Here is a 19,876-nt window from a genome sequence, read left to right on the forward strand (position 1 = left end):
TTGGGGGGATAAGGACAACTAATTACCGTGTAGTCATTAGTATTAATTAGGTGTGAGAAAAAACACATATTAGAGGATGAAAGATATATGTTAGGGTTTGAATGTCTTTTATTTTTAATGTTTTTTTAAACATTTTTGTTGCAGTCACAGTGAAGTTTATCCACTCAGCTTCAAAAAATCACCAGTTAGTCTATATTATTTAAAAGCATTTTTAACCGTGCTTTCTTTGTGTTAAATAAAAATTAAATAAAATAATGTGGGATGTTTCAGCCAAACCTCGCTACGCGTCTCTCTGTTATTGTCATGTGTTGACATCAATTTGAAAAAATAGTTAGAAATAGAAAAAAATGATTAACAAAGGTCATTTCCCTGCGACAAGAAGGAAAAAATATATGCATGTTTTCATTAAACGTGTATGATGCCACATAAACGTTTAACACAGCAGCAGGTGGTGAAAAAAATCAATATGGTGCCAATAATAAAATAATAATAAAAAAGAAAAGAAATAAATGAACTGTAAACCAAGAAAATAAACTGTCAAATCATCTGCATAACAAAATGCTTTGCAGTTATTTGGTAATTAGCAGCTGTGGTTTGGCAAGGGCTAACCCTATTTTTTCCCTCTCTTACCCTTGCGAGTTAGTGAAGGATAGCTGCTAATTTTTACCGAGGCATATCAGCAGATTTTAGTACACCTAGCCCCAAATTGTGACAGCCTTCCTGTTTTTATAGCAGCAATCATCAGTGAACCGTGAGAGAAACAGCATAATACAATTACATTAAAATGTGACAGTGTGGTGCCACAAGCTGTGGAACATCTGGACCTGCCCCCGGCACCTACCGCGGATCGTTGCCAAGGAAGTCACCAGGAACAGGACACATTCAGTACACATTGGTAAAAGCAGATCTGTCTAGCTGATTTTTGCTTCAGTGCAGAACATAACCTTTGCTCTACACAGGTCAGTGCTGCTTGCCAGCTTGACTCTTCCTCATGAGCGCCCCCCCCACCCCCCCTTATGTGACCAGAAAATGCCCAGGGGCGCTGTGAGTACCGCCGTTTCTGAGATGGGAGCCGTCTGAATGGGCAGGAGTTAGGGTATTGATTGAGTCAGTGGTCAGGAGGAAGCGCAAAAGGAGAGATATGAGCGTGAGAAACGCAGTCATATGTGACCTCCTGGGTGAGAACAATAGCTACAAAACACAGCCGTCTAGACGGTCACTGGCTAAATAACAAACCTTTCTCTTGTAATTTAATGTGAAAATATAAACATAAGAATACCCTGAATTCAGTAATGAAGTATGAAGGAACAGCTTGAGGAAGACTGACAATTAGCCCTAAAAGCAGGAACTAGTTGCAAATAGTTTCACTTTTATTATTTTTTTGGCGATTAATGTTTTCCACCATATTTCGCTTCATTTATTTTCCATTCCACTTACCCGCAAAGGGTCACAGTTCTTCGTATTTTGTGTTTTAAAGTAATAGCGCCTGTTTATTTCTGGGAAGTGGGTAAACTAGATTTTCTTGGCTCTGTCACTCCGCATAACAATGAAAGTAAGAACTGTCAGGATGTGGCCCTTTAATCCATTTCACTCATGTCACAAATATGTTAGACACTAGCTTAGATTCATGTCAGCATCATTATCCTCAATGCCTCGCATCCATATATTGTCCTTGCTCTTAAGACTGAGTTAGCCTCATTAGTCTGGCCAGTTTATCTGTGGATATTGTTGGTAAATTAACAGAGTCCCTGTCCATATCGCCGCAGAACAGATGGCTGATTATTGAATTGCGGAAACACTTATATTTAGCTCTCTGCATTATCGTGATAATGCTGTTTGCTTGGCACATGTCTTGTCGTTATAGCTGACAAATGTTTCTGGCTGTGGTTTTATTATAATCTCAGCTCGGGAATCCACCAGCAGCACTAAGTCAAGACGTTTCCCTGACAATGAGAGTGACGCACTGACAACTGTGAGGCGTCAAGAATCACAGCATCATCTTCAAGTCCTGTCAGCAAAAAAGGGACATGCTCCTTAATATGTGGCTGGCTAGGTAGCTAGATTACTACGCAGCAAAATTAATATCTCAAGGACAAATGCAGCTGGTTTAGCATTTTGATGGTGCACTTGCAGTGGAATATTTTAGGTTTGATAAAGGAAGAGTAGGTGGTATGGCATCTCATGGCCTCAAAGCCACAGGGCTGGGGGCTCAAACTCTGGCTCTGTGTATGCGTGAAGCTTTCATATTCTCATTGTGTTTGCGATTATCTCCAGAGGGTACTCTAGTTTCCTCTAACAGTCCAAAATGTTGTGGTTAAGCAAAGTAGTGCCGGTAACACTTTACTTAAGGCCATGCTTTTAGTAATTTATAAACACATTCATAACAAATAATTATGCATTAATAAAGCTTTATAAACATGGATATAAACATTTATCAAAAGACAAAATATAGCCATGTGTATGACTGTCTTATGAAGCTGTCATCTATAATGCACTATAGATACCTTTATAATACATTATAATGATCAGTGTAAGCATTAAGGATGCTTTGTACGGCATTTTTTATGTATCTATAGTGCATTATAAATGAGAGCAGTTATAATTCATAATAATCTTGGCTATATTGTGCTATGCCTTTTTATAAATATGTATAGACATGTTTATAATGCTTTATGAATGCATCATATCATGAATATGTTTATAAACTACTACAAACAAAGCCTTACCGTGGTGTCAGTAAATTATCCCATGGGGTATTTGCCCTGCAATGGACTGGCATCCCTTATATTAGTTCAGTAACAGGAAGATAGATGTACCCTAGTTCATAATACTACACAAACAGAAGGTCCTGTAAGGGAAAATATGAACCCTATTAAAGCAAATAAATATCTTTTATGTTATGATACGCAGAATTAAAAAGCAGAATGGGAGGCAGTGTGTGGCTCTGTCAGGACCCTGTGCCTGTGGTCGGCAGACTGATTTTGCCATTGGGCCCCTGAGCAAGGCCCTTAACCCCAATTGCTCCTGGGATTCTCTGACCCTGCTCTCTTAATTGTATGTCATTTGGGATAAAAAAAACATCTGCTAAATATGTAAATGTTCATATATGTAAATGAGAGTTATCAGAATCTCACTTATGGTTGCGTGTACAGTCTTTGGAGTGCAAATTCAAACAGTAGGCTATGTGTGATGGGATTGTGTCATAAAAGCATACAAACAGGAGCTCTATAATTTCTTATTCCTGGAGTCTTTGCTTGGTTCCCTGTACAGTAAGTACTCCTAATATTTGTATTGTATATCATGCCCAGATTCTACATTACACTTTGCTTATGTACATATTGTGATGTAGCTTTTGAAGGCAGCTAAATGGCCAGTTTTACTGTAGCATGGCCTAGCTCCAAAGGTCGACAGACCACGGCATGCTGTCATTCCCTATCAGGCAACCTAAGGGTCTCGGTAATGGGCTTGTTGTACCTCTGAAGGAGATGAACAGAAAAAGCAATCCATCTTTGTCTGTCTCCATCCCCTCTGGTGTTTGGTCTTGCATGGGCAGAGCTGGTATCAATTCAGTCCTTCCGCAGCTCTATTGAGCTTATGGCTAGTTGAGGCTCATTGCCCGTGGGCTCCCAGGCAAAGGGCTGGGTGGCATTTACCAGAGAGAGTGGCTTTCCTCATGGATTGATACATTTGTCCCTCTTTGCTGAAAGAGGCCTTGATGGTAGCTGGGTGACCAGGCTGACATTTCTCTCCTGCAGACGTTTGCCAGTTTTGCGATTCGTCACCATTTCCGACCATTATTTCCTCTGACAACCTCTCCTTCATTCGCTTATCCAGTGTCTCAGCAGTTTTCCTTGGCCATATTTCCTATGAATCTGGCTTTCGGACAAAATACACAACAACTGTTATTCTATATCTCTAAAAATACCTAACAACAGTTGTTCTATATTTCTGATCTATTTTAGGACTACAGTAGAGGCAGGAAATCTTTCCAGAGACACTAAAAACAAATAGTGGATGGGGATCTTATAAAGTAAGACATTTAAATCCCCACAGATAAATAGCAACAGTGGCCCCCAGACCAATCAATTGTACCAAAGCACTTATAATACCACTGTGAGCTCATCTTACCTAAGCCACTCATAGCATAATGCAGCTACTTGCATTGATGCCAAAAAGTTTAAATCACCAAGGCTTATTCTTGGGGTCTGATATCTTGATATGTCTTATTTTTGCTCACATTTCAACACCACCACTTAAGTTTCGAGCCATAGAACATTAGTCACAAATTCCCGTGCAAACGTTCCTTGGCTTGAGTTTGCAATTTTTGTCAATGGACTTCAGTCCTGTTAGCTGGCGCTCACGTACTTAATACTGACAGATGCCGTTCTCTCCAATCAGGGGAGAGTATCTTGGGATTATTAAGTGTCTTGCAGTCGTAACCAAGAGAACAATATCAATAATGTCCTTCTGCCTGTCATCTCTGTATCTCAGCTACAAATGCAAATACTTGGCACTTATTTCCAATACTTTTGGCTGACACAGCTGATATCATATAATCCAACTGTACTGTTCTCTCTGGTAAGAAATTGTGAAATAAACATAAAATACACCGATCAGCCACAACATTAAAACCACCTACTTGATATTGTGTAGGTCCCCCTCATGCTACCAAAACAGCTCTGTCCCATTGAGGCATGGACTCCACAAGACCTCTGAAGGTGTCCTGTGGTATCTGGCACCAAGATGTTAGCAGAAGATCCTTTAAGTCCTGTAACTTGTGAAATGGACCACTATAGGTGAGGCTTGTTTGTCCAGCACATCCCACAGATACTTGATCAGACTGAGATCTGGAACATTTGAAGGCCAAGTAAATACCTTGAACTCTTTGTCATGTTCCTCAAACCATTCCTGCATTTTTTGCAGTGTGGCATGGTACATTATCCTGCTGAAAGAGGCCAGTTGCCATTGGGGAATACCATTGCTAAGTTGGGGTGTACTTGGTCTGCAACAATATTTAGGTAGGTGGTTCTTGTCTAAGTAACATCCACATGCCAGGTTACCCAAGTTTCCTGGCAGAACATTACCCAGAGCGTCACACCGTCTTCCTCGCCTTGCCTTCTTCCTATAGTGCATCCTGGTGCCATCTCTTCCCCAGGTAAATGACGTACATGCCCAGCCATCCATATGATGTAACACAAAATGTGACTCATCAGCCCTGGCTACCATTTTCCATTGCTCCATGGTCCAGTTCTGATGATCAACTTCAGCCATAATTTTAGGTGCTTTTGGGTGGTAGACAGGGGACAGCCACTATGCAGTCCCATATGCAGCATATTGCAATCCACTGTGTGTTCTGACATAGCCAGCAGGAACCTATTCAGCAAATTGTGCTACAGTGGCTCTCCTGTGGGATCACATTCAGACAGGCTAGCCTTCGCTCGCCACACGCATCAGTGAGCCTCAGGCACTCATTACCCCATCGGCAGTTCACCGTTTTGCCATCCTTGGCCCACTTTTGGTAGGTACCAACCACTGCATACCTGGAACACCCCACAAGACCTACCGATGCTGTGACCCAGTCATGTAGCCATTACAATTTGGCTTTTATCAAAGGCACTCAAATCCTTACACTTGCCCATTTTTCCTTCTTCCAATACATCAGCTTCAAGAACTGACTTTCCCCTTGCCTAATACATAATGGCACTTTGGTCAGGTGCATTGTAATTCACCTGCTAGTGGTTTTAATGATATGGCTGATTGGTGTACATCAGTAGTTCACTCACAGAGCTCTAAAAATTGTAACGCATAGACAATAATGTGGGAAGAGCATAGGCTTTCAACAAAAGAAAAAAAAATCAAGATATATTCTCCAACAATACAATCTTGCAATTCTCTTCTAAATGGGTAAATTGAACTAGATACATCTTAAGCCTCTATGCTTCTTTGAAAATTTCTGCTAATGTATTTTTTACAGTATTGTTCTGTCCACAGTCAAGGCCAGTAAATATTATGTTAATGTACACACTACATACATACTTGTTCATGTTCATTTGCATATGTATAGTGATGAAAACAAAAAAAATCACTCTCTTCTGAAAGCAGCATTCAAAAGCTTATTTTAATTTGTATATTTATTCCATAAACATTATTACAAAACTCAGCAAGTTACCAATATAACATTATCACCATACAGGCTTGATCACAAATATTTAAAACCTTTGCAACAGTTACAACAAAAACAAAATAATACTAGAATAATTTACATGAAAATCTATAAAACAGCAAAGAGATCACAAACTTTGTATAACTTTTTCGTCTGGTTTTCTTTTTTGTTTGCTTATGTTTTTTATTTTTTTTAAATTTTTTTTTACACGATAGCACTACACTCTCACAACAAGATCGGTCTTATTACAAAACTCCCAACAAAAAGTTATAGATTTTTTACGTTTTCTTTTTTGTTGTTTGTATTTTGGTTTTTAAAACCAGAAACCTGTCATTATACATCCTTTTCACTGCCCACAGAGGCGCAAAAAAGGTTACCCACACACACAAATACTTCACAGCACTTTCTAAGAAAAATATACACTTACAAAATATGTTACAAATTGGCACACTGAAAAATATACAAGATTTCATAATGTCAAGAGTTTGTTAGGAATCCTTCTGGTAACAACTCTAGACAATATTTATAAAGCTGAATATTCTTTTCAACGGAAAAGGCAAAAAGTAATTCCAATTAATGTCAAAACCATGGTGTAAGTACATCAAACATAACATAACAGTATATTATACATTCGTAAAGAGGGCACAGAGAGAGCTTGATTCTTCTTCACTTTTTTTGTCATGTTTTGGAAAAAGTTTTTCTTTTTTTTCCTGTTTCTGTGTTTGCTTTGTTAGCACCATTAAGAAACAGCAGCTCAACAGTGGTACCTTGTACAAAATTTTACATCGGAAAGTACATTCAACTGGCAATAGGCAGAAATGAAAGGAGGAGGGCAGTGGGGAGGTGGGCCGCCCCCGCGTTCCGTCACACTGTCGGCTCATCCTGGTCCCAGACCTGGCCGGGAGACATGATACGGGGTCAGCTAGTGAGTCTGATCGGACGCTGGTTCGCCCGAGTGGTTTTTACTCTTCCCTGCGCCGCGCTAACCGCGCCAGGCTGGGAAGTGACCTTTTGCCAGATCAGCTGGAACAATCGAGAGTGACGCAAATGATTTCTTCCTTTTTAGCAGCTAAGGAGCAGAACGAAACAATAAAGGACAACAAAACAAAAATGACAGCATGTGAACTGCAAGCATTGGTGGAGGGAAATAATTTTCTCTATTGTAGATATGCTTGTGAAACCTTCTGCTTTAGTTTAGGAGGGTTATGTTACTTTTGGTTACGCAACTCCTGCTTCAGTTGGGGAGGGTTATATAATTTCCACTTTAGTTGGGGAGGGTTATAATAAATATAATAAGACCATATGAGCAGGTGCAGTCTCCACTTTAGAGGTGATTATGGCTGAAGTTGGGTAAAAAGTGTATTTTTTTTTGTAGTATCTACACAGTGTATTTCTGTGCTTAACCACATGCTTTGAGTTGCAATTGTCAGAAAGCAGTTAATTGGGTGAAAACATCAGCAAGTTCACCATGTCAGCAACGGGCCAACACAGGTTATCGATAAAAATAAAAAACAGTCTACAACTGTGCAAAACAATTAAGTGAAAGAGTGCATTACAATGCCTTAAGCACAGCCGTCTCAAAGCAAACACAAAATATAGCGTATCACAGGACAAAAGCACGGAAGTAATTGCAATAATAAGAAACAGTTACCCTGTTCCATAACAAGTCATGCTACAGTTAGCTCAAAACAACTCAGCTTCTACAGTAGCATAACTACACAACTGGAGTACCTATCATTCACCAGTGAATGCAAATTAAATCCTAAAATCAAAGGTGTGCATCTGTATGTATGTATGTGTGTATATGTATGTCTGTCTGTGTCTGCTGTCAGCAGACCCTGCACCAGTGTCCTTTGCTGTGCAGCGAGGCGTGCAAAGGGCGCATATTACACAAAACACCATAATTAACACAAACAGCTGAAGACAATATGTGAACAGAGACTGCTGATGCACATGCACCCTTCTCCCCCTAATAATTTTTGTCTAGATTTAATGCTGACAGCATGTATAATTAACATATCAGAGAGTTTAATTTTCAGCTTTTTTATGGGCTGCTCCTTTTCCATTTATCTATTTTTTTTAACAAATAAATGGTAATTTCCCTACTTGTTATAAAATTTCCACATATATATGTAAATAGATTTGCCTTGGGCCGTACCACTGCAAAACACAAAAGTTACGTTTCATGATTGTTTTTCAATGCCATTTGAGAAAGAAGCACTGAACTCCTACAAATCAGACATTTTTCTGCTATTGGTGCATCTTTTATTAAGGACTGAAAAACAGAGAGCTGACTATATCCTTAAACTTGTCAGTTTTTTTTTTCTCAAAAAGGTTTCACAAGCCTCAGGTTGTCAAAGAAGTTAAAGAAGGCCTGTCTGTTTAAGAAAAACAAGCTGTAACTGTTGAGTCACACGGAATATTTTTGCATTGTGAAGTCAATTCAGAGTTTATGAATAGTGAACATGTTCTCCCTCTATCCAGGTCCTTGAAGCTCAGGCAAGTCAGAGTCAATCTCACAAGGATGAGCTCCATTTGCACGACCTTGTTTTTCAAACCTGTATCACGGCTGGGGAGATTAAGCATTAGGAAAAACACACCGCTGGCATCATACTTACTCAAAAGATGCGGCTGATGCCTCTCAAACCTCTTCTCCTGCGCCCATTCTCTCATTGTCCTTTGAGTCTTCGACGAGGTCCCTCTTCGCTTCTCGTTTAGCTTCAAAATGCCGGGTGATGTTGAGGTAAATTGAATTTAGTGAACAAAAAAGAGAAAAGATCAGAGTCTTTCTGTTTTGGTAAGGTGAGCGTGCGGTAGCATACCACTGTTAGCTGCAGGTGCTCGCCAGCGGAGAGGGTCCCAAAATATAACTTCTTTCGAAAGTCAGCTCTCCATCAAGTGTTACAAAATAGAACAGCCAATATTCATATAGATAGAAAATTGTCTGTACAGATATTTGTTCATAGTTTGGCACATTAATTTCAGTATTATGATAATCCTTTTTTTGCCGATAGTGCATATGTTTCTGTACAATGGCATTAACAAAAATCGTACTCTGAAAGATGAGTAAGAGCCTTTTTGCAAGTAATATTCGACATATTTTCGGTTTAGAACTGAACGTCTCGGGCTCTGTTTCCACTCGGGCCCTCGGGGGGTAAAAAAAAAACAAATGACAAGTTCATTCCACGTATAAGAATAAAAATAAGACAATATGGTAATCTCACACACAAACACATACAAACACACATAGATAGATAGATGGTGGATGATTGATAGAGATATAATCCACATAAAAATGTTCCCTTTTTGCATCAGAAAAAAAAAATCTTCCTTAAGACATTTTTCCGCACTCTTGAGTGATCTATGGTCTGTAATGGTGGATAATTATGGATCTTCACAGGATGGAGTAGTTCTCCCTCATGACACAAGTCAGAGTGTAGACTGACTTTGACATGGAGGACACCCATATTCTGTGTAAAACAAAAATGGGGACTCTTTTTACTTAAAGCATTCGTATAAAGCTACATGTTATTAAATCATATTATGAAGGGCAGCAAGTTTCACATGGGGAAGAAAAAACATTTCACAAAAAAGGCTTTTAAACATTTTCAAGGCTTTTTTTCTGACAAAAATAACCCAAACAAAATAACGAAAAAAGAAAATTAAAACCAGCGAAAAGCAGCAACAGAGCAAGAAACAATTGCAGCCATGGTACTTTAAAATCCCAGTCAAGCTGGACACAATCACTCAATAGGTAGTTTGCAAGTACAAGGAGTTTCTCATGCAAGTTTTTCATTTTGTCTTCAGGGAAATAAGGTTGTGGGGGGTAGTCAGGAGAAATGTCTTTGCCATGCAACGCTTGCATTGAGTCAGTGAGGGGGGGGGGGAGTAAAGGGACGAGGGGGCAGAGCAGGCTGTGGGAGCAAAGTGAGGAAGGGTGCGACTGTAGCCAGCTACAAAATATTACCTCAGTTTTTCATAAGAGGCCATCAATGCTAAGTCCTTACTTGGGTCTCGCTCTGCTCGCTTTCCTTTACTGTTTTCCACCCGGGGGAATTTTGCACTGGTTTTGTGACGGTACATTTTTTTGTGTGCAGGACCATTGGTGCTTGGGGTGCCTAGGGCAGGTTTATCGAACATGTTGCAGCCTAGTGCGAGCTGGGGGAAAAAGGGATGTGAGGCATTAAACTTGGACTGGTTTTTACCAGCCTTGCCTGTGGACTTCCTGCCCTTGGTCACTCCCGGCGAGGTGGCTCCTTTCCTCTTGGAGTCTGGTGTTGTCCCTGCCAGGATTTTGAGTGTCTTTAACTTAAGGCTGTTAGCCTCAGGGGGCTGGCAGGCCCCAGATGCAGGACTCCATAGTGGCTCGATGGAGGCCATCATAAACCGCTGAACTTCGGCCATGCCGGAAGCGATGTTGGATAAGATGTTGGAAGGCTCCTCAAATTCTCGCTGGTCATCATCTAGAAGGTTGTTCCTATCAGACCAGCCCGTGCTGGGGTCCTTTACCAAAGGCCAATCCCCTGACACCCCCATGAGGTTCCCACCAGAAGCTCCCATGTTGTCTATCAGGTTACGAGCTCTTGGGGGCAGTCTGGACCCCCCTGCCTGACCTTTACCGGTTTTCCCATCAGGTGGGTTCTTTAACTTTTTAGGTGACCGAGAATTCTGCCGGGGGGTCTTGCTTTTCTCTGCCTTAGCTGTTTTCGGAGCCTTCGTCTTCTTTGTACCTTTCTGTTCTGGGAAGGAGCCCTGTCCTGCAGTTTGTTTGCTGGTGATTTTCTTTTTTGACCTTGGACCTTTGGCACAGTTCACAATTTGATTACCCTGCTCATCAAAGTTCCCCACGCTAGCATCCTTCTCAATCAGTCCCATGCCATCATCATCATTGAAGGTGTGGAACTGGAACTGGTGACTGTTGGCTGTGAGTGTGGCAGCCTGGTGTTCCTGCTGTGGTATGAGGTTGCAGTCCCACTTCATCTCTGATGTACCACCCAGAGTCATTTCACGGGCTTCTTGGTATGTCTTAGCCACTCCCCCTCCTTTCATCTCTGGGCCCATCACCTGGGGCGACAAATTGGGGGTATCCGGAGGGGACATCTCTGACAGCGATGAGTGCCGAAATTTATCGGGAGTAAAGTTGGAGATATCCAGCAGATCCGTCGACTCCCTCAGGGGTGTGATTGCGTCAACACTTTGCTGGATCACCAGCTTTGGGCTGCAGTGGGCCAAGAAGTTATCGTTCATGTCATCTTCGCCATCTTTCTCGCAGGACTTTAGACTCAGAGAGCTGTAATTGCTAGAAGTAGCTGACAACGAACCCACTGAGTCAAAACTGATGAGCCTGCCGTTGTCTGTATTCAGCGTTCCTCTTTGCAACTGTAAGTGTCCCTCCCCACACGGCGCCTGACACGCCTGATAATCGGCATCGGACGGCAGGGGCTGCTCCGGCAAATAATTCTTCTCATACAGCAGTCTGTTGCTGTCCAAGTTCAGCTGGCTGTATCCAGAGACAGACAAGTTGTCTGCCATTGGCACAGGCAAGGGGCCAGAAAAGCTGTTAGGCATAATGGGGGTTTCTGGAATGTCAGGTGCAAATGGAGCCTGGCTGGGGCCGAGCTGCGAATGCCACATATGGGTGAAATTTGGTTCAATCTGGCAGTTTTGAGGCGACTGCTGGAGTTCGGATTCAGAGGGTGGAGAGAGGACACAGCTCTGGGCAAGCTGCAGAGAAGTGAACTGCTTCTCTTCCTGGGAAAGACCAACCGGGTACTGCCTGGGGGGCTGCTGGGGGAAGAAAGAAATTCCGGTGCTACTCGATGTATCTGATGCATCTAACAGTGTCTGCAGATAGCCTCCGGGGACAACTGGTACACTTGTAGCCACATTCACAGATGGCGTGGTTTTGTCAGGAGAGCAGGTGGCTGATACAAAAGTGGATTTTTTAGAGGCATTGGCAGTGTGATTTTCACACAAATGGGGGCTGCTTGCAGCCGAGTCCATTGCTTCATCCTTCACACTCCTGACAGAGTCCTGATTTTGTAATACAGCACAAATCTCCGCTCGGTCCGTCATGCTTCTGTCCTCTTCCATGTCTTTCATTTTTTTGCTCCTCAGCCGTGCCTCACTTTTGAATTTCCGTATACGCACTACTTTATTTCCAATTCTCTTGTCATCCCTTTCTTGCGATCTGCTGTTCGGTGTGCTAGTGTGTGTGATGTCATTTGCGGCTATCGTACTTGCACGGCTGGAGGTTGCTATAGTTAATGGCACGCCTGTAACAGTTGCATCGTCTTCGGTGCTGCCTCCCTGCTTGCTTGGTGATTGTTCCACAGCTTGGATTCTCTGAATCCTGAGCCTGTTTGCTATCTTGTATTTCCGTTTAGGGGGACTCAAACTGAAGGGACGATTGCGACCATTCAGTCGAAAATGATGTTTATCACGCACGACCAGCCTACGTCTTTCCTCCATGTCCTGTTGTCTCTTTTGCCAGAAACTCTTCAGAGGGGCCAGTTTCTCATACTGGTTCATTGCATCCTCAGTTAAGTTCACTGTCAGAACTGCTGGGTCAATTTTACCCAACTTCACCAGCATGTGCTTCTCTCCTTTGAACCGGTTGATGATGATGTATTTGATAATGACTGGGGGTTCCTTTCGGGAGGATTTTCGTCTCTTTTTTGGGCACCAGTCATCATCCTCCTCCTCCTTTGGACCAACGGGCAGCTTCTCACGTTTCTCAACATTTTTCTCATTCTCGATTGAGTCCACATCGTACAGGTAATCCTCGCTGTATCTGACTTTCCTTTTAGCTCGCAGTCTATAATTTAGCTGACTGGAGGAGCATGACTTCTCCCTGGAGAAAAAGCAGCTTCTTCCCTTAGCCTCTCGAAGAGTGTCAGAGGAGGAGCCAGTGCAAGAGCTGTCATCACTGTACTCCCCTGAGTCTTCAGTGGAGTTGTTGAAGTCAAATATATAGCTTCTCTTTGGACTCCCATCAGGTGTCCCATTGGTAGGGCAGACATTCTTGTCCCCTTTCCTGTCAGGTCCCACAGGATGCATTTCATCTCCTTTGAGCTGTAGTCCTTCCACATTTTTCTTGATGACCCCACCATCTTTCTTAGTGCAGTTGACAAGAACACTTGGAAAGAAACTGAACTGGGTCTCCTCCTGGAGAACATTTGTCTTTTCTCGCATGTTGTCCTGGAAGGACTCATAACGGATCTTCAGGGAGCACACATCACTGCTCAGTGTGGAGTCGTCATCATCATCGTCGAACATGTAATTGTCCACGTCTTCTTCAGAAAAGAGATTCACTGAAAGCTCATTTTTGGAGCAGAGATCGAGAAGCTCCATTTTGCTCTCACTAATGAAGGATTCAAAGTAGCCCCAGTCTTGCCCAGTGTTGGATAGTAAGGCCTCTTCTCCATTGCATTTGTCCAGAAGTAGGCCCTCATAAAGATTCTTGGAGGCAGGATCCTCAGAGTCACTCTCAGACTTCTCAACATCCCTCCTTTCTGTTGCCTGGGCTTTATGGACTGGAAAGCCAAGGAGTTGGTCAGAGAGAAGTTGGTCTCCATACTGGCAGGCTTCACTGGGCATGATGCCATGCATTCCCATGTCAGACATGGAGCAGCCATCATACTCTCTGTTCACGTCACCCATTTTCAGGCTGATTCCAGGTTCTGCATCAGCACCATCTTTGCTCTCCATAAAACACCCTAAGCAGGTGCGGCTGGGTTGCATGAGGCAATCCTCTGTCAAGGTGGAGATGCCTCCAGGCTCCATCATGGTAAAGGGAGTCTTGTCGCAGTCTTCTGGCAGGGACCAGGGACTCACCCCCTTGGTGACGCAGGATGTGAGGGAAATGGCGTGGGTGGAGGACTCATCAGCAGCAGGCTCTGGAACCTCTGTCAGGCTCAGGGGGGATGATGGATTCAGCGTGCAGGGATCCTTTGTGGACAGCGTGGCTCTCTGGCAGTCTGCACTGCCTTTCTGTGTGCTCGATACGCCAGCTGAGAAGGGGAAATGAATGGCAGCATGTGCAGCAGCATACGGCTTTAGAAGCCCTCCCTGGTCATGTGATCCTGAGAAGGAACAAAACATAAACATCGCTTTAGAGCAGTGCAACACGTTACTGGTCTCTCAATCTCTTATTCAACAATTTAGAGCAAAATTTAGGTGGACTTCTATTAATTATTGACTGTACATGATTAATGAGGTAAGAATTAAGAACAATAGTAATAAATTGATTTATTTCCTGCAGGTTATTTGTAGTACTGGGAGTAATATGGTCCTCTCCTTGATTGCATCATTTTAATTTTGTCAGCTGAAGAAATGTATAATTAAGCAAGGACAGCAGCTGGTTTGCAAGAAGCATTAGCTTTGTTTGCCTTGCATAATTAGTCAACAGCATCAGAGACAGGTATATACACATGGGAAAAGACATTTACCTGCGCTGAAAATAACGCAACTAATAAGCACAGCCTATGTATCACACCCCCAAGCATTTGGCTTACAAGCAGACATAAACAACAATTCCTGGTTTTAGTGGTGATTTTTTTAACAAAATCCTGAAACTACACCATTCTCAGATGGAAATTCCTTACAAATTATCCTCACACACCTCCACAAACACAGTATCTGTCAGTCCGCTATCTGTGCCACCCCCATTAGAGCGCCATGAAGTTTGCAGTGATGCTGATAAGATACTACTGCATTATGGGAAGCCTTAAAACACCAAATAACGTTTGAATGAGCACTGCTCGTTAGCATATTGAGAAGTGATAATGAATAAAGGCATAGAGATTACTAAGAATAGACACATAAATTACTATTTCCATGGTATTCTCATATTTTCCTTTATAGCTACAGCAGTCACAGTAAATCCTGACGCAAAATAGTTGACTGTGTAAATTAAATAAAAGATGTGTCCATAATTTGATATATACATTGTACACCAGTCATGAAGATCAAGAATATTTACAACCAAACTGACTTGTCGCGAAGTCCTTTGTCGTGAATGTGACACGTTGTCAGCAATAACCTTGTTAACGTATGACATTCTTGAAGTTGTCATTGAATTACGTCCCGGTGATGCCTTCATGTGTGTCCTCATCCTTACCCTCCATGTCACATACACGGTAAGGCAGAGCGAGCTCCTCTCGCAGCTGTGAGAAGGATGGACATATCAAACGTCCTGCCCAACAGTCCAGCAAGTGAGCATCACAGCACCATGGGACCAGCAGCTTTTGTGAAGTGTGTTGAAAAACTCTATCCCCCCCCCCCCCCCCCCCCATTGAAATTACAGACCCGTCATGGCTCTTACTTGTTATAACCACCTACAGAAGTACTCAGAGGAATTAACCGCCATGCACTTACATAAATAAATATCTGTGGAAATGAACTCTGACGCACTGCAGCACTATTCGCTCCCGGATTTTATTTATAAAGTGCTACCTGTCCTGTTCTGCAGTTTAAATAATATTGATGTTTGTGTTGCTTAGGTAGACTGTACGTCTAGGGTAATAAAATAACATGTTTCCAGTAAATGGATGAGCAGTTGATATACCCAAAAAACAATTCCCGAATTGTTCTAATCTAAATATATATGACAGCGTACACATACAGTACAGGCCAAAAGTTTGGACACACCTTCTCATTCAATGTGTTGTCTTTATTTTCATGACCATTTACATTGGTAAATTCTCACTGAAGGCATCAAAACTATGAATGAACACGTGGAGTTATGTACTTAACAAAAAAGGGTGACATAACTGAAAACACGTTTTATATTCTAGTTTCTGCAAAATAGCCACCCTTTGCTCTGATTACTGCTTTGCACACTCTTGGCATTCTCTCGATGAGCTTCAAGAGGTAGACACCTGAAATGGTTTTCCAACAGTCTTGAAGGAGTTCCCAGAGGTGTTTAGCAAGTGTGCAAAGCAGTAATCAGAGCAAAGGGTGGCTATTTTGAAGAAATTAGAATATAAAACATGTTTTCAGTTATGTCACCTTTTTTTGTTAAGTACATAACTCCACATGTGTTCATTCATAGTTTTGATGCCTTCAGTGAGAATCTACCAATGTAAATGGTCATGAAAATAGACACCACATTGAATGAGAAGGTGTGTCCAAACTTTTGGCCTGTACTGTATCTGAACAGGGCAGGACAAGTACTGATTTCAGAACCCACATATTAAAACACCATATACAAACATTAACCAAATCAATTTACAGATTTCCTTTAAGTACTTGCCAGTGTATCACACTTTAAGTATTGATATAGGCACCAGTTACCAAATTGCCTTGAAAAAAAAGACATCTTCTAAAAAGGAAATGAAAAAATAAGTAAGGAAAATGTCACCGGTTCTCATTCTGAAAAATGAGATTATTTCAAAAGCAAATAAGAACATAAAAATACTTTTTAAGTTTATGTGTTTCATGTAAGGGATGCTATTCGTGGTTTTAATGAATGATAAGAAGCTTAAGCCTGGACTGATCAATCAGCATAAAAAGCAAGTACTTTTTTTATTCTAAAATTGAACAGGTACACTGCTGAATAGCTTATACCACGTTTTGAGCCCCTAAATATACCGGCCACATTTACCAGTTTAAGTACTGCTGGATTGATTCAGTTAGATACTGAGCGACACATTGTTCTGAGCTTTGTTCACTCATGAAAGCCAGTCTCTGTTGTGCAAAGATATAGTTTCCCCAGTTGTACAAGTGAATTAATCTAGCTTTATAATAATAATACTGTCAGTCAAATGTATTTAAGGATTTATTATTGAACCTGGGGGAAAAAAGAACACCGTTCCATCTTTCATTTACAGCAATGCTGCTGCTGTTTTTTCTTTTCTTCGGTCTAAGCTACTTGGGGCCCCGTCTGTCTCTTAAATTTCCATAGCGGACAGACGAAAGGATGGGAGGCGGTTAACGGGACAGGAGAACAGGAGAACGGGAGGGTGCGACTTGGCATTCGTCTTGCAGCTCCTAACCTGAAATCCTCTGGCGTTGGGCTGGCGTCGGATTTCAGTGCGATATGGAACATTTCTCGGGCCTTGCATAATCTCCTCCCGACTCTGGGCTCCAAAGAGCTACAGGGTACCACAATGAAAGCACGACAGGCAAAAGGAAAGGCTGTGAGAGATAACTGGGGAGAACACTGAGCAATCCTGGCATCTGGCAGGGGGGATCATCACTGTGCACCTAACCTCTCTCATGTCAAACGCTGACCAGGGCAAATAGCTTTATTTACAACTGGTGCGAATTACCGGTCAGCATGAAGGAACTCCATGAAAAAGAAAATCCAGATAAGAAGAGTCCATGTATACTGGAACACATTTTTCATATTTCTGTATGTAGGTCAAAGGGGAGAAGTTTTTATGGAGCTAGCATGCAGGCTATACTTCTATGCTTTCATAAATTTAATGGCAAAGGATGCTAGATAATGTCAGGTCAAAGATTAAATTTGCACAAACTGTTCCCATGTGAAAAAGCCCATGTTGTTTCTGCCGATACAAGAGGATCTTTAGGATTGTAGCTGATGCTACAAAAGCTTACAAGAACCTCACAAATAAACCCTTTAATATGCCTCTAACCACCACGTTTGAGGCAGTCCTTCTCTGAAAAAGCACACTGCTGGATTTCTAATAGCAAATGGATATGTTCACTTTGACAGCACTTTCAAAAACGGCCTTCAGCCCTTCAGCACAAGACACTGGATTTCGATTTCAATATGATAACATGCCTCAAAACACAAGAGGACACCCCCTGTTATTGCCAGTTGGAGGGAAGGGGGGTGTGGACTCTCTAAAGTGAAGACCCCTTTGAAATCTGGGGTGTGGACACTGATCGAATTCTACGAGAGTTCTGCTCAGGGGCTGCAACATTCGTTTAGCAGGTTTGCCACAGAAAATGACAATGCTAGCTGCAAATGTTCAAATGGCAGCTCATCTGTACAGATCTGAGTGGGCGTGTGCTGAGGCCAAATTATAATACCTGCATATTCATATGTTCCAATTTCTGGCTGTTATGTTGTGGGTCATATTGTCCATAGGTATATCAAAACAATCCGACGGAGGAGGGAACTTGTTCAGAAATGCTGAAATATAAAACCGCCGCTGCCAGTATTTTAATTAACTTCGAAAAGATGAAGAAAGTTCTGGATCGCTATGTGTTTAGGTAAGAGTTGACACTCTACAACCACATGTGGGATTTGAGGTATCCTTATAAACCAGAACACCCCCCCCCCCCCCCCAAATACCAGGGGTAGAGATGTCCGTCAAGCCAGTCTACTTCACTAGTGGGTAATACAAAGCTAGGATGGACAGAGAAAGTCTGGAAATGTGGCCATCATGCTGGGGTTAACCAGTACACTCTGCAGTACAGTGTCTTCAGTGGCCAGCATGACTCAGAACCTCGGTTCTTCAAAAAGGTGCAACCTACACAGGCTTCAAATGATGCCGCTCACCGCAGGTGCATACATCAAGCCACTAAAAGTTTGGGGAATTTCTACGTCTTCTGCCTTTTGGCCATTAACACATCCTGCACATGCAGTATACCGAACGCCACCCTCAAGACAGGACTTATGCTTTTCGATAATATAGTTTTTGTACCTCCAGTGGTAAAAAAAAAGCATTTTCCCCTCTCTGCACACAACTTGGCTACATCTAGGCATTGGATGCAGCCCAGCTTTTAATGGTCTATGGCATTTCTGAATGGCAGAGAACGATCAATTATTTCTCATCTGCACCGGATGTTCTATAATGAAAGCTGAGGGATGGCAGGATGACTCACTGCTCCGCTGCTACCCCGGCGATGCAGCCTCGGCTTCTGTGGAGCTCGACAAGCGTCGGTCACCCTGCACGTTCTCCTACAGCTCCGACACGGAGTCAGTGCATAGCTTTCAGACTGAGCTCAAGGGCTGAGCTTAAACTGACCCCCACGGAACCTTAAACCCGAAAGGCCAAAAACGACTGCAGTTCTTTGAAGAAGGGAGGCCTCATTTTACAGCCATTGTGGCTTGTCTATGCATTGTGGACACAACAAACCTCAGCTGTTTAAGATACACAAATAACAGGAAGTCACTTTATTTTATTTTTTTTTACAGATGCTTCTATTCAAAATGGTGCACATTTCTTGAGGAAGCAGAGTCTGATAATCCCTGGAGAAGTGAGTTACGGGCTGAGCTCAAGGGCCCAATGGTGAAATCACACTACCAACCATGGGATTTGAATCAGCAGCCTCTCGATTACAGGCACGGTGTCCCCACCAACTGAGCTTCACACCAACCCCAATTACTGAGCAAAGTCATAAGCATCCAAGGAGTGCAGTCATGTACTTTTAGTTGAGAATCGTTTTCCTAATTACAATTAGGTATTCATAATTTTTGCAATCTAATACCTAATATTCAACAATGATAAACAAAAAGAAAAACAAATTCACTCGCTGATGTTAACGTTGCTGTTCTTATTATGCGCATCTACCTCATGCATTTTTGTGTCAATAAATGTGTTTTTCTTGTCAAGAAAACAACAGTTATATAAAGTCATATTTACATTTAAAGTGAAGCCCCCCCCACCCCCCCCCCCCAACTGTCTGCTAAGTTTCAGCTCTCAATGAAACCTAGCGCTAGACACAGGTAAAAAGTAGCTTGGCCGATGACTGAATGCGCACTGGGAATTCTGGGAGATTGCACATGACAGAAAAACA

The 19,876-nt window shown here is 42.2% G+C and overlaps 1 protein-coding gene across 4 annotated transcripts in view; it reads right to left on the bottom strand.

The window, feature by feature from the left end:
* Window positions 1-6,100: 6,100 nt before the first annotated feature.
* The window catches only part of nexmifb (neurite extension and migration factor b), a 68,506-nt gene continuing 54,730 nt past the window's right edge, over window positions 6,101-19,876 (bottom strand). Inside the window, exons 3-5 of one of the 4 annotated variants that reach the window (XR_007400289.1) lie at window positions 10,131-14,247; window positions 8,782-9,633; window positions 6,101-7,057 (exon numbers count right to left, since the gene is read on the bottom strand). Coding sequence is in view for 3 of the 4 variants with exons in the window: in XM_049027480.1 (XP_048883437.1) it covers window positions 9,558-9,633; window positions 10,131-14,247 (4,193 nt within the window). In the remaining variant the exon portion in view is untranslated. Of the gene's footprint in view, window positions 9,634-10,130; window positions 14,248-19,876 lie in introns of all 4 variants that reach the window. The other 3 variants (XM_049027481.1, XM_049027482.1, XM_049027480.1) reach the window with 3 other exon arrangements.

The sequence above is a fragment of the Brienomyrus brachyistius genome, chromosome 10, assembly GCF_023856365.1.
Source record: "Brienomyrus brachyistius isolate T26 chromosome 10, BBRACH_0.4, whole genome shotgun sequence".
Lineage (NCBI taxonomy): Eukaryota > Metazoa > Chordata > Actinopteri > Osteoglossiformes > Mormyridae > Brienomyrus > Brienomyrus brachyistius.